This window comes from Camelus bactrianus, chromosome 29 (assembly GCF_048773025.1).
Source record: "Camelus bactrianus isolate YW-2024 breed Bactrian camel chromosome 29, ASM4877302v1, whole genome shotgun sequence".
NCBI classification, from domain to species: Eukaryota; Metazoa; Chordata; class Mammalia; order Artiodactyla; family Camelidae; genus Camelus; species Camelus bactrianus.
In genome coordinates this window covers 21,869,179-21,884,439 of record NC_133567.1, presented here as the reverse complement: position 1 = coordinate 21,884,439, position 15,261 = coordinate 21,869,179, and the positions used below count along the sequence as shown (strand labels likewise).

Genomic DNA, 15,261 nt, shown 5'->3' with positions numbered 1-15,261 from the left:
GCTCTCCCAAATGAAATTTTTAAATATTAGTATCAATAAGAAGATTTGTCCTTATGAAAGTTTGGAAATCATTAGCAGCTTAGGGGAACTGACTTAAGGATCGACTAAGAAGGCAGTCATCTAACACTGGAAGTTTAGGAAGGACATGGTACCTGTAACCTAGAACTGGGAGATCAAAGAGCTGTGTAGAAGGTCCTTTGGATTTAGATTTCCAGAAGGCTTATCAGAAATGTTCTTCTTTTTATTGGGACCCAAAGGTTTCTCAACAGATCAGTCCTCAGCCAATACTCTTTGCACTCTATATACTTTCCCAGAGTGAACTTACCCATCTCCATAGTTTTAGCTCTGTCTTTGTGGATGACTTACAAATGCACTACCCTTAGTCCAACTCTCTCCTCCTAGCTGGGACCTGTGTATCCAAGATTCTACTAGATACACATACTTAGATACCTTCAGACATGTACATCAATCTTAATACATCTATTCAGTCCTGAACTCACTGTCTTACACAAGAATCTTTTCCCTTGGGAAATCTTTCTCCATCATCCTGGTGATCTGCAAGTCAATCCACCAGAGAAGTCAACCCAGAAATATGGGAATCATTCTTGATTCTTCTCTTTCTGTCTCACCCATTGTGCCAATTAGTTATTAAATCTTATTGGTCCTACCTCCTTTTCCTAACTTTTTCCTCTCCTTTTCCATGATTTGAAACCTAGACTCTCAGCAGACTGCAAACACATGTCCTTGTTTCTAGTTTTATATCATACTAATCCATCCATCAAACTGCTAATGGATTATTCTTTCAATAAAAAATGTCAACTTTTCATTTCCCAGCTTAAAACACTTCAGTGTCCCCTTACTGACAGACTCAAAATAGCTTTTCATATTTTCCATTTAGTAAATGCTAGTTTTCATCACATGCATAACCCATTCTTAGTTTAGAGATATATTTGTAATCACCATTGAACAATAAGGACTCACATTAGGATGTTTAATTTTTTCTGGTACTATTGATGTTTTACTTGAATTTCTAAATTGTCTATAAAAACCTAAACACATAGTGATATGAAGTGATATGCACTGAGATCAAATAAGATAATATAGGTAAAGAACTAGCCCAGTGAATGGCTTAATCAATACTAATTCTCTTCCCACCTTAAAGAAAAAGAGGGATGCTTAGATAGGTTGTGGTACGTGAAGCTAATATCAATTTCATATGACAGTGGTCTATTATTTGATCCATAACCAATCCATTTCAAATTAAGGACTTGTAGGGTTTAGTGGGAGCTAAAAACCTTAAAAGGTTTATTTGAGAGTCAAAAATCTCAAGAAGCAAGTGATTTACTTAAACCTAAGTTTCCACCTGTTACCAAAAATAATGTATTTAAAGCCAGAAATGGATATATCTCCTGGAAAACTAAACATTTTATTCAGGAACCAGATGCTCATAAGGAACATCTAACACATGCTTTTGCCTGAATCCCTAGAAATATTGCTTAAGGAAAGGTGAGTAGATTGAGATGCTTGTCCTGAAAAGCAGTTATTAAGTTTTAAATCACCTGCTTTGTATGAAAAGGCATTCAGCTTAGACACAAGGTGTGAACGACCAGATTTCAACTGAAAGAATCAAGTCTTTGACTTGGATTCAAGCAGAAAGGGTGACTATGACTGATTAAGATATATGCTCCTTAATGAAAAAAAAAAAAAAAAAGATAAATGCTCCAAAGATTAACTGGAGGACACAACTGAGAGAGGATCCCAGAAGAATGACTGGGAATGAGAAATGGTATCTTCTTAGAAGCATAATTTAATTCTGGTCTCTCAAAGAATAGTGATGTGGTGTCATCATTTTGTCCCCCTTGGGATTTTCCAAGCAAGGCACTAAAGTTTTAGTGTGGCTATCTCTCCTTCCCCACTGCATTCTTCTCAAAGGGATAGCAAAGAAATGAGCAGTGATAGGTATTGGGGTTCAAGGCAGGCTGCCCCAAAATATGCCTCAAGGCATACTGATTATTTTGAATTAAACTTACGTAAGAAAGAGCCAGTCCAAGAGGGACACTCGGACCCTCCTCTGTCTCCCAGAAACAGGAAATAAATCTCTCATGTGAAAGGTATCTTCCCTGCATCTGGAGGTAAATGAACACCCTTAACACCCAGGCCAGCGAATCCTGGCCAAGAAGCCTCTAAAAACAAACCAGTTTACTACCCAAGCCCAAACTTTGCTAAAATTCCTAACTATTTAAGTCCCCAAATCTAAGTTTCTTGGTCCTGTCATTTCCTCCCAAATGTATTGTTTCTTTGTCTAAAAAGTATAAAAACTACCTGCTTTGGCCACTTCTTGGGCCCCATTTCTACAAGCCATCCATGTACAGGAATAACAATTTGTTTCTTTTTCTCCTGTTAATCTGGGTTATGTTGATTTTATTATTAGCCCACCTACAAGAACTCAAGATGGGTAGGAGGGAAGTTCCCCCTTCCCAACCTAGGAAATGAGACTCTGGAAAATCAGCTATAGTTCATGAACACATGAATTGGACTTTTAATTGATTTTATATTGGCAACTAACTTAAAAAGTTAATAATTAAATGCGTTCTTACAAGTATGTACTAGTTTCATAACAATCAGGATACAGGAAATGGGTATTTCTCTAATACTGGTTCAGATGTGGCCTCGAAGTAGAAATTTCAACTTAGAAAGGAAAACAAAATTGGTGGGAAAACTTCCATTTCAAGGTAAACAAGTAGAATGTGGATATTAAAAAAAAAAAAAAAAAAAAAGGACAAATGTAAAACTTCCCAATGTCTTTTTGAAAGTATTGCCTTTCCTTAAAATATGATAAGTGAACTGGAGGAATATAAAAAAAACCATATTCCTATATGGTAATGATTGTGGTTTTATAGCAAGCATTTATGTAAAACATCTTTTATTCCCTCATGACTACTACCTCAGGCTTCACTCTCATTTTATTGAATCCCATACCTTCCCCCCAATTTTTCATAACTATGTTATATAACTTGGTAACACAACATTCTTAGCACTCTTCTAACTTGATTTGTCTAAGCTTTTTAATCTTGTTTCTTTTATATGCTCCTTCATCTTTATGTCTGTGGACGTGACAGAAGTAACATCATAAATTAAAATATGTAATTCCAGGTACTGATGAGGGCTGTGAAAAAAATAAAGCACAATAATAGAATAGACAGTGTAAGCAAGAGGGCAGAATGTTATTTTATTTTAGTCAGGTTGGTCAGAAAAACCTCTCCGGGGAAGGAAAATTGGAGCAAAGCACAAAATAAAGCAGGGAGAAAATAATCTAGCAAAGATCTTGTCTTTTCAGCAGAGGAAACAGCAAGTCCAGGGCCTCTGAGGTGGGAACAATCTTGGGAAGTCTGAGGCATATCAAGATGGCCGGCAACACTGAAGTGATACAGGAAGGCAGAGAGAGGGAGATGGAGCTGAGGACATGCAGTGTGGGGCACTGTAGCTGTAGGATAGACTTATCTTATTCTGGGGGAAATGGGGAGACACTGGAGGCTTAAGAGCAGATTAATGGCATAATGTCATTTAGTTTTTCAAGGGACCAAGGGAAAGTGGAAAGAGGCAGGCCAGTTAGGGGGTTATTTCAGTGGTTCAGCTGAGATAAAATGGCGGCTTCTATAAGACAGCTATTGGTCTATTGGTCTAGATTTCAAAGTTGATTGAGTTTGGGATATACTGATGGCAAGAAATAGGATAATGGATAACATTTGGAGTGTGAGGGGAAGAGAAGAATCAGGGTTGACATTTAGGTTTTTCTTTGAAAAACTGGATAAACGGGGGTTTCATTTATTATGATGGAGAAGCATGGAGGTGAAGCAAGTTGGGGGGTGAAAAATTAAGAGTATTGTTCTGTGTTCTGATCATATAAAGCTGAGATCCCCGTTAGACATCCAAAAGAAGACATTGTATAAACAGATTAATATATGAATCTGAACATGACAAGAGATATAAATTGGAGAACCACTGATGTTTCAATTACAATTTTTCCTTATGTAGAAAGAAGATTGTCTCATTTCTATTTTTTATCTGCATACTTTTTACAAAATGTTTTCTCCTAGAAATTTTCATTTTATTTCAGACTATATTCCTCTTTTTTCTTTGAAAAAAATAAACCATATTCTTCCTTGTACATTAGACATAAATCTGATTATTGCACATGATGGAGCAGACACAACAAGATCCCTGCCTAGGTAAGAAAGAATGGATTATAGTTCTTTTCTTGTTCCCAAGATTTACTTCCTTTTGCTATTTTCTGTCCCTTCTCCCGAAAAAATAAAAACAAGAGATGACAAAAATATGTTAGCCTCTTGAGCAAATGCTATAAGTATAAAAAGTAAAGTATTTTTTTGTTTTTGTTTTCTCAGCATAGTGTTTCCTGGAAGATAAGACATCATTTTAAGTCAAATAAAGTTAAATATGATGCATATTTTTTATTTGCCTGGACCTGTTAGGATTGGTGGAAGTAACAAGTATTGCAAAGCAGATTTGATCTCATGCTTATAAATTTGTGGAGAAAATAAGACACTTATAATAAAGCAATAAGAGAACAAAAAATAATATAAATGATAAATACATAGGCACTCTAATTGATTAAGAGATAAATATCATGGTATTGCTGGCTTTTAACAGTAAGCCATATCCAGATATGTGCAGAGAGTAGAACGTTAAAGTGAAACCGGTAACCGAGCAGGACTTACCGAGCGGCTGACCTGCGATGATCCTGGCATTTTCTCCCGCCACGGCAGCTCTCGCGTGCCGTTCACTCATGTACTGTACAAATGCATAACCTTTGTGAACTGAGCATCCAACTATTTTTCCATACTTTGAGAAAATGGCTTCAATGTCAACCTTCTTGACAATGGCTGTATTTAGATTGCCAATGAAAACGCGAGAGTTGATGGACTTGGGGTCATTCTTATTGGTGACATTGCTGGTCTGTGTTTTGCCAGTCATGGTTGGCTCTCCTTACTTTAATCCTTAAAGAAAAAAAAATCAAAAGGAAAATAATTAGATTGAATAAATACCACTGGCTTTTAATAGTTTTTCAATAGTGTACCAGGTAACCTCTAGTTCCTAACTACTACTGATCGTCTTGAGAAGAAAATTTAGTAATATATAAAAGGTGAATATCGCATTGCAAAATGTAGTAGCAAAATATTTATAATTATTTAACATATTATTGTAAATTCCTGATTTACTTATCTAAAAGTCAAGCCTGCACAGTGACTAAATCTTTTGTAGCTGTTTTTAATTTTAAGTCTATCAATATTTCAGAAGTAAGTTTGAGGAATGAGACACCATATTGGCTATTTCATTATCAGAAACTTTCTATCAGAAATTAACAATTCATTTTATTAAATGCTGTGGAAGAGAAAAAAGGATTAAAAATTTTTTTAATATTAGAAATTAACATAGGAAAAATACGATTTTGAAAAAGAAGGATTTAACCATAATTAATTCTATATATTCTCTTTAATTGAACCAATATCAAATTTCAGTTTCAAAAAAACAGCATGTGTAGCTAGTTTTCATCAATGATCAGCAAATTAGCAGACTGGGTATCTGTGCTGTAATTTCTATTCTCAATCTCATTTTTAATTCATTTAACTAACAGCTCCTATGTTGCCTAAGGACTGCTAGTATTTCTAAAAACTCTTCTGAGCTTGGCAGAGTGTTTAATTGTGCTTAATTAAACTCAATGAAACTTTTATTTCCAAGTACTCCAACACTTACAGATTTATTTTTTAAGGCTTTAAAAATTCATTCATTCATTCAACAATATTTATTAAGCACATTTTTTTTTTTTTTTTTTTTGCGGGGGATCATGTTCTAAAGTGTCTAACGATTTAAAGAAACTAATAGGGTGAAACTAAAATTCCAACAAGGATACAATCTCTGACACTGATGATCATTGTGGAACCCTAGATAACTGATACATTTGATCAGTGACAAATACATTTCTGTATGAAGAAATCTCTTTTAAAATCTTATAGCTACAAAATAATTAATAAGTGCATCTTATTTTAAAAATAGTTTAAAGTGACATTTCTAAATTGAGCATAAAAGAGGTAGAAGTCTTAAAGGCTTGTAAGCTGGATATACTTGAAAATTTACTCACTATGCACTTAAACCAGCTACTCTTGAAATCAAGAGCAATCAAGTAACATAAAAATGTCTCAGATTAGGCTGCTAATTATTACACCTTAGATTATCAAGATTTTACTAAATACTGGACACATTTTACACATATAATATATATATATATTATATATGTATATGTATGTATATCCTTAGAATGAAGGATGACTTTATAAACAGTTGCTCACATAAAAATTAAGAGTATGGCACCATTGAAAACAAGGATTATATGGCTGTCATGTTTTGTTTTAACTTAGCTACATTTCAGGGCATTCTTTATGAATTATTTAAGGTTAGAGCTGAAGGAAAGGAAAGCTGATAATCTTTTTTAATTTGGCAATTTGAGCTATTGCATATCTCAAGCTAATGCTCTGAGAATCAATTCAAGCAAGAAAAATCAAGGTGTATAGAAGTATTTTAAACAAACATTTAGCTTCTTCATATAATCAAGTGCATTTTAATCACCTGAGGGAGAAAAATAAGCTAAATATCCATTTTTTTGGCTCCAGAATGGATTGAGGGTTATCTTTCTTACAACTCTAGGCCAACATTAGTAATGCAATCTGTAGAAGTAATATTATTTTCTTTTTGCTTTTACATGATATTTTTAGAAATATAGTAACATTACTTTCAATAACAAGTGATCCTGGACAGAAGTAAATTGGTTAAAATGCAAACACAAGAACTATTAGATTAGGTCATATCCATGGTTTACAGAGCCCAGTGGACTGTTCTTGACCCTGAGTCAAATTTAATTTGAAGCATAGCTGCACTCTGAATTCTCACTGCTTTCTCTGGCTCCATCCTTTCACTCTATGTAGATGACTCTCATAACTGTAAATCCAAACTGTTGTTTGTGTAATTCTACTCAGTGCTTTTTGATCACCTTAAAATCTATGTGTATCTAATCTCTCACATGAAGACTGATTTGCCAGTTTCTATCAGGTTTATAATAAAGAAATAGTTTTGCCATTGTGTTATACACTATCATTTCAACATTCTCTGCAAAATCAAGGCTTAACTCATACTCCAATATTTAAAACAGATGAAACAAATGTTTTTCTGACATTATGCCATGGGCAGTGCAGATCCTTGACATCTGGGTGAAAAAAACAAAGTAAGGTCTAGGATGGCCCTAACTTTCTGTCTGGGAATCATATTTCAAGTCTTAGAGTTGGTAGGGGTGTGTGTGTGTGTGTAGGGGTGTGTGTGTGTGTGTGTGTGTGTGTGTGTGTGTGTAGCACTGAAAGCAGAGACAGCAACCTTACTGAACTGATGTCATAGATCAGATTTTAAAGTGTCTAAGGATGCAGGAATTTGTGAAGCAGATTTCTAGATAGAAGAGAGCTATCCGGAAATCATCTTGGGGTCCCTTGAATCTATGCTGATTCCGAGGACATGCATGCAAAGGATGAACTTCTATGAGGCTGGTTACAAAGTTATCGGAAGGCTGTGAGCTGAGTAGTTCCCAGATCCACATAACCTGAGACTCATTCATTCAGTTCCTACCAGCAGCAGTGGAAAGTTGAAATTTGCTCCCTGAAACATTAAGTTTGGACACAGAAGCACTGAGCTTTAGTAATGGGGATAAATGATTTCTACAGTAGAAGGTACTCAAGGAACCACCCTAATAAAACTTAAAAACAAGTCTTTTAAGATGATGAAACTGAACCAAAAAGCAACTTAAATGTCTATTAGAGCAAAGTATAATACTTCTTTTTGAAAAACAGAACTCAGACACTCAACAACACAAAATACAAAATCTTCAGGATCCATTAAAAACTTCTAGAGATCCCAAGAATCAGAAAATATGACCCATAACCAGGTGAAAAATTAAAGATATAAAAAAAGAATCAAATGGAACATCTAAAGTTGAAAGCTATAATATCTAAAATTAAAAATTACACTTGATGGATATTTCAGGTGGAAAGACTGCAGAACAGATTTGCGAATTTGAAGTTGTAGAAATAGTGAATAGAAATCAAACACTAAAAATATGAACAGAGCCTCAGTGAGTTATATGACAGCATCAAAAGTTTAATATACATATATCAGGCATCCCAGAAGAGCAAAAAGTTCCCCCCAAATTGACAAAATTCTCAGAGATTTGACAAAAATTATACGAGCTTATAGATCCCAGAATTTCATTGAATCCTAATTAGAATAAACACAAAGAAATCCACACCCAGACACATCATGATCAAGCCACTGAAAACCAAGGATAAAGAGAAAAAACAGGGAGATCTCTGGCACTGGAAAAATGCCTATATGTAAGAAAATAAAGTTGGAACATTGGAGAACAACAATCAAGTTGATGTTATAACCACAAAAAAAAAAAGTGATAAGGGAAAAATTAAAATTTCACTGAAAATACAGCTGAAACTTGAAATTTGTCTCTTTGCTTTTAAGTTAAAGTTTGAATGGAGTTAGTGTTAAGTGTCTGTGAAAGCTGCTGTATAACGAAAGGCAATATGTAAACCACCACTGCCCCACAGAATTTTCTGTAACGATGGAAGCAATCTACACTCGAACTATCCAAAAAGGTATGCAATATCCCCACGTGACCTCTAAGGACGTAAAATAATGCTAGTGAGATTCAGGCACTGAATTTTTAATTTTACTTAATTAAAATTACAGCAATATTTTAATGTATTTCTCTACCCAAAGACTCACAGGGCTCTGATTTTTTTTAATATAAAATAAATATAAATCAGAAATAATTTGGCTATTTATGTATTTGGGGGTATGATTTTGGTCCCAGAACCTCATGAAAGATATGATGGCTTTAGAAATATTTCAGATGAACAAATAAAAAATTCAAGTGGCTATATGAGAACTAATTTAAGAGTAGGGTTTTCATTCTGGAAATATCAGACTGAGATGGTTAATGCTCTGTTAAATCATAAAGAATGTGCTCAGAACAAGTAAAGTCTTTTTATTTGTATTTGAGGGAGATTTCTACTCTTGAATCTAAAAGGGCTACATTAATTATGAATAAAAGGCAATGTTAAAAATATACTTTAGAGAAAACATTTTTGGAGCAGACAAAATTAACAGGGCAATAAATTCTACCCTTGTCTTAATTTTATGGTCCTGAATTTTCAATCTAAAACTCATATTGAATAAAGAATGAGCAACAAAAGTAAGAATCACAACAATGAGAAATTCTCAGGTATCCAAGAAAGTCAGCCAGCAATAGAAATATACACTGTATTCAAGAACCTGGGAAGAGATTAAAGGGCTCCAAAAAAATTTTTAAAAACCATATCACACACCAAACACCATCATCTGCTGAGGTCTAAAGTTAGTACTCAAAAAAAAAAAAAATTCCTATAAAATAAGGTAAAACCTGGCAAATGCAGCAAGACATACAAACTAAAGTTGTAATTTCAGGGGGAAAAAAGACAAATCATATCGAGTTGAGAAGATCAGAGAAACTGTCTTAAAGATGATGATATCTGAATTAATCATTAAAGGGTATTATTAAGAATTCACAGGGCATACAGTTAATTTCTCAGCATTTATAAAAAGACAATTGTTTACCAAATACTTTAACTCATCTACATGTACTTGAATAATTTTTTTCACTAAACAAGTTAGTATAAACTTGCTTAGATTTATAATCAGAAAAAGGAATAAAAAAACTGAACTGAAATGAGCCAACGTATTTAAGCATCTCTTCTTGGACAAAATAAACAAAAAGAATGCCAAAATAAGTCTGAATTTATTCTTAAGAAATCCATCCACAATTCAGAAAGACATAACTTATATCCATCAGGGCAGTGACAATTCTTCAACAGATCTTAAGCGTCACAAACACTATTTTGTGAAAAATCTTCTGATGTCTATTTGCCATAGGGAAAGATAAATATCATGATCATAATAAAGATTCAATTCTGAAGCTGCAAACTGCTCCCAAAACAAGACAAATGAAACTTTTGAAAAATAAACATTTCAAAGAATATGTATGTATGAAGGAAAAGATATAATCCCAACCTGAAGATATTCATTGTTAAAATTTTGATATATTTTCTTTGTTATTTCTTTCTAGTACTTAGAAAACAAGTTGTAAATTAGAAGTCATCACAATTTACATCCAAGTGCCATTACTTCTTATTTCAATACACATTTTATTATGTTGTTAAATAATCTTGCTGAATATAAGGAATTGTTGCAGAGTAATGAAGCTATTCATTCTCTTAATGAGCATTAAGCTTGTTTCCAAATTTCTGAGATTGCAGAAATATCTCAGATGAACCCTTTGACAAATTCCTGGGTAAAATAAGATGGAAAAATTTTTAGTTTTTTGTTTCTTTGTTTAGATATTTGATAATTAACACTCAGCTGTTTTTCAGAAAGGTTGAACACCTCTACCCCTACCCGCAGTGGCTGTTTTAGCATCCTCAATGTAGTTTTGATGCCTGCCAGCTCTCCCCTAAGTATTACATTCAAAGGACTTTCTGACTCAATAGGATGAAAAGGAGGAATGGGCAGACCATAAGCTAAATAACAGAGGGCTTATCTGATCTCTGAAATGAAGTAAATAAGTTTGTTTAAGAGCTTAGCGAGGCAAGCACTACTAACAGAGATGGCATACTTCCCTTGTACTCTGGGGGAAATGACTTAGCATTCAAAGCTTCCCAGGCAAAGTCATTATTATTTAAAAATGTAATAAAAGTTACTCTGATGTAGTTTGTTAAATGCACACTTTATTAAATCTACATATCATATTTTAAATACTGGTATGACAATAGTATGTGTTCAATGTTTATTAAAAATTTTAATGGTTGGTAATAGACAAATTAAAAACAGTGCATATTAAAATGTTTGAGCTTTCAGCAGCCATTCTTAGTATTGCAGTTGAGTTGCTACAACTATGAATGACATCCAGAGAAAAAGTGAAATTTCCTTCTCATAAAATTTCTGAAAACATATTCATGATGTTGACATCAAATTATTTTGTATAACTTTTCTAAACTGTGTGCCTCAGAAACTGAGTGTAATATTGTGGAAAAACACCACATAAGAACCTAGAAACCCCGTTTCCATTTTCCTGTTCAGTTACTAGTTTGTATGTAAAAAGCTTAAAAGATATATAATATTTTGCTTTCAATAAGGACTCACTAGTAATAATGGTGATATGATGAATTTCATAGAAAATCAATGAGATAATTTTAGAAGAAAAATGTTTTAAAATGTCACTTTAAAAATTAGGCAAATTCATATAACAGATCAAAGTAGAACATAAAAATTTAATAAAATTATGTGGCAGTTGAAAAATAAAATTACTATCTAAAAATAAGAATGGCATTTTGTAAAGCAAACGATGTTAGCTCAAATATCTTAATAGCTGTGAGCATATTTGAACAGAATCATTAGCTACTAAGAAATAAGTATTTTTCATCTGGAGATTGAGATTGAGTTGTTGGCTAGGGAGCAAAAAAATAAATGCAACAACTACAGTTACAAAAAGTGAACGATTTTTATTGGTTATTTTAACCATAAAATTGAAAAGCAATGCATATTCATAAGTCAATCTTTCAAACTTAGTTAAGAATTTGGAATATTAATCAATTTTTGCATTAAACTGAATTATTGTAGACAATGTAAATTAGCAAATTTTATAAATAAAGAGTAATTGTAAGTCTTAAACTGTCTTTTGGGAAACATTTAATGAGGTGCTGGAGATCCAACCCTTGTTGGGCAGAGGGTTTCAGTCTTCAAGGGACAGTCACCTATGTTCGTGAAGGGGTCAGACACATCCATGTGGAAATCATGACCAGCCTGAAAGAACACTGGCTGGGTCAGGCCAAGTATCAAGAGTAAAGTAGGGAACAAATATTCAGCACAGATTCCTTCTTTGCTCATGCACCACTCATCCCAGACCATCCCTCATCCCAGACCATCCCTCATCCCAGACCGGCATGACAAAATAGCACAGCCTGGGTGTTAAACAGCAGGCATTTGTTTCTCACAGTTCTGAAGGCTGGACATCCAAGATCAAGGTGCCAACCTGCTCATTTCATCCTCCTGGATTTCAGAGGGCCACCTTCTTACTGTGTCCTCAAGTGGTGGAGAGAGAGAGAGCTCTGGCCTCTCTTCCTCTTCTCATAAGGACACTGATGCCATCATGGGAACCCTACTCTCATGACCTCAAGTAAACCTAATTACTTTCCAAAGGCCCCACCTCTAAATAACATCACATTGGAGGTTAAGGCTTCAGTATAAGAATTTTGAGAGGACATAAATTATTCCACAGAAGTTCCCATCACCGACGGTTAAGAACCCACTTGTGTTTGAAGTTTTCAGGAACTGGAACAAGCTTCCTCTGAGCCATGAGAGATGTTGTGATGGATACGATGCCTATTATACCAGGGGTCACATAAACATTGCCTATTTATCTGATCACTCAATTCAATGTGAAAGAGTCCAGTGAAATTCTTACAAAGAAGAAAAATTAACTATTGACTTTAAATTAAAAACAAAAAGATCCAAAGAAAGAAAACCACATGGTGGTATCACTCCAACGTAGGCACTTCATGAGGTCACCCTTAGGTACACGCATATTCTCTAGGATACAAAGCAAATTGATATAATTCTGGGAAATTTACTGCATGTGATATTCTTAAGAGCTTTCTCCTCTGCAAAACAGAAACTTTAATCATACAAATTGTCTAAGATAATGGCTGCAATTACGCTTCCAGGATAACTTTCCACTGGTCAACATGACCTAGGCAGGAGAGTGTTTTGAGTTACATGGAGAGGTCAAATCAACAGTAATTAGACTCTTTCTACTTGACTGGGGGAAATTGGCCAATCAGGGTTAGTACCCACTTGTGATCTAAGGGTCTTGGGAAATGGAACAATTAAGAAACAAGCTTCCTCTGAGTCATTGGAGATGTTGTGAGTGGCTATATTTTCAGGGATCATGCACCAAGGACAGACACGGCCCATGGCACTGACTGCTATTTGAACTTTTTTTTTTTTTTTTTTTTTGGCAGAGGGCCATGGGCCATGAGGCACCATTACTTTGGTTTTGACTAGTCAACCACATCCATGTGGAAACTGAGAACTATTTGAAAGATCCCTTCGTGGGCTGGGACCAAGCACTCAGAATCAAGTATGGGATAAATGGGACACCATTTCATTATGTCACATAATCCTCTTTTTTTTTTTTTTAACCTTTCTTTTTTTTAATACATGTTATAAACATTGCTATAGGGGTCCCATTCAGGAGATTTTGAATTTTAAAAGATGGCCTATAAATTATTAAAACTATCTCAAAAGCAGCTCTACAACACTTACTTCATATTTAACAAGCACAGAGCACTTATTATACACCTGCTGTTGGTTTAATGTTATCAAATATTCATTCACTTACAATAGTAAAGGAGAAGGTTCTACTTTTTCCTTTAATTTCCTCTGGGACCTGGAGTATTTCCAGAGAAGTGTTCCAAGTTACTTAAGGAAGACACTAGTCATTATAGTGCCCAAGAGTTCTATACTGGGAGGTCTCTTGGCCACCAAAATATTCACATTATGCTGAAGCAGGAAAAGTCACAAACTGCTACAACTTTGTGGTTTATATTACAAATTATATTAAGAATGACAGGTGACACAGTATCTTGAGAATGCCAGAAGGTTGTTCTGATAATTTTTTTTTCTCAGAATTTGTAAGTTCCACCTACTTACCAAATCCAGCTAGATCTTCCCTGAAATAATATAAAAGAGTAGAAGACATGTAATTTTGCATTTGCTGTCTTCTGTGAGTCACACAATAGTAAATAGTATGGCATATTTCACACTGAAGAGGTTTCATAAGGTAAATATGGAGATTTGATGTAAAAGCATCGTAGCATTTATTTCTAATTGATGTATATGACATGAGGCCAGAAGTGGAGAAATAGTAGGAGGGTTATTCTTGTGTAGTCACTCACATAAATCTCTGTTCTATCCCCTCTTTTCCTAAGCTGAATAAAACATTCTTCTCCATTTTCAAACTCTCAGGTCACTTAAAGCTAAATTACGGGAGGTAAACACTGTCATGCCCACAGGAGAAACTCACTCACTCCTACTTCACAGGCCCATTCCATCCTTGTCCTCTTTGTTCAAACTGTCAATCATGACAGTTTCCTTGGGAGTTAAATTCACACCACTAAGTGATTTCACGTAGGCTACTAAACTGCCCGCAGAGATGAACAATTGTCAATCATTACTGACTTGGCTTCGGAAGACTGGCCCTAGAGTGAAAAATCTTAAATCCCAAGCCGATCCCCTGAAGTTTCTCTACTCTTCTAAAACAAATAAATGCCCTACAGTAGGTGCAATGGTGAATTTCCCTCCACCAACCTGAACGTCTGGAGTTGTATAAAGCAATAATAATGATATAGTGAAGATGCCTATTGCATGTTGGTCTAGATCAGATAAAATTCCTGTTTACAAATTTCTCAGATTCAACAATTATAAAGGCAGATACAGTGTTATTCATGATAGCATCTAGCAATCAATGTATTGGGGGGAAAAATGGATTCAGAACTTTATTTCTCTTTGGTGGAATAAATCCAAGCCCTGTTGATGCAACAGTCTATGATGATAGCCAAGACTTTCCAATATAGGACAGAATCTCCACAAAAACCTTAGAAAAATCCCAGGGGAGGTAGAAGTTAAAAATTAATAATGCCCTTTTCTGAATGAAAGTTATAGGATTGTTATTAATGATCGCCCATTTATGAGCTTAGTAAAATTTAAGATTTGTTAAGATCTTCCTCCAGAAATAATAGTAGGGAGACAGTTGACTCTACATATGAGATAACTATGCCACTTAAGTGTCTTAATTCATGAGACGTTTGTAATCCCATCCGCAATAGGAGAGAACAAATCTGACTCCATACTGGATCTGTTCCTTTTACTTTAAACTTTGTATTCTATCGCTTTTGCAACAAATGAATCACTAAAGGGATGTTGCCTATAACTTAATGTATACATAATGACCCACCTCCTGGAACCCTCCCATGCCTGATTGTTAGGCTGAAATATCTTTGTTCAGCTCACAGGAAACACCCTGATGAGGTCCACCTAAGAATG

General features: G+C 34.6%; 1 protein-coding gene across 2 annotated transcripts in view; it reads right to left on the bottom strand.

The window, feature by feature from the left end:
- RALYL (RALY RNA binding protein like) overlaps positions 1-15,261 on the bottom strand; it is a 584,866-nt gene that overhangs the window by 293,299 nt on the left and 276,306 nt on the right. For both annotated transcript variants that reach the window (XM_045514266.2, XM_010951849.3), the window contains exon 2: positions 4,737-5,015. In XM_045514266.2, the coding sequence (XP_045370222.1) occupies positions 4,737-4,992 (256 nt within the window). In that variant the 5' untranslated portion in view covers positions 4,993-5,015. The remainder of the gene's footprint in view (positions 1-4,736; positions 5,016-15,261) is intronic.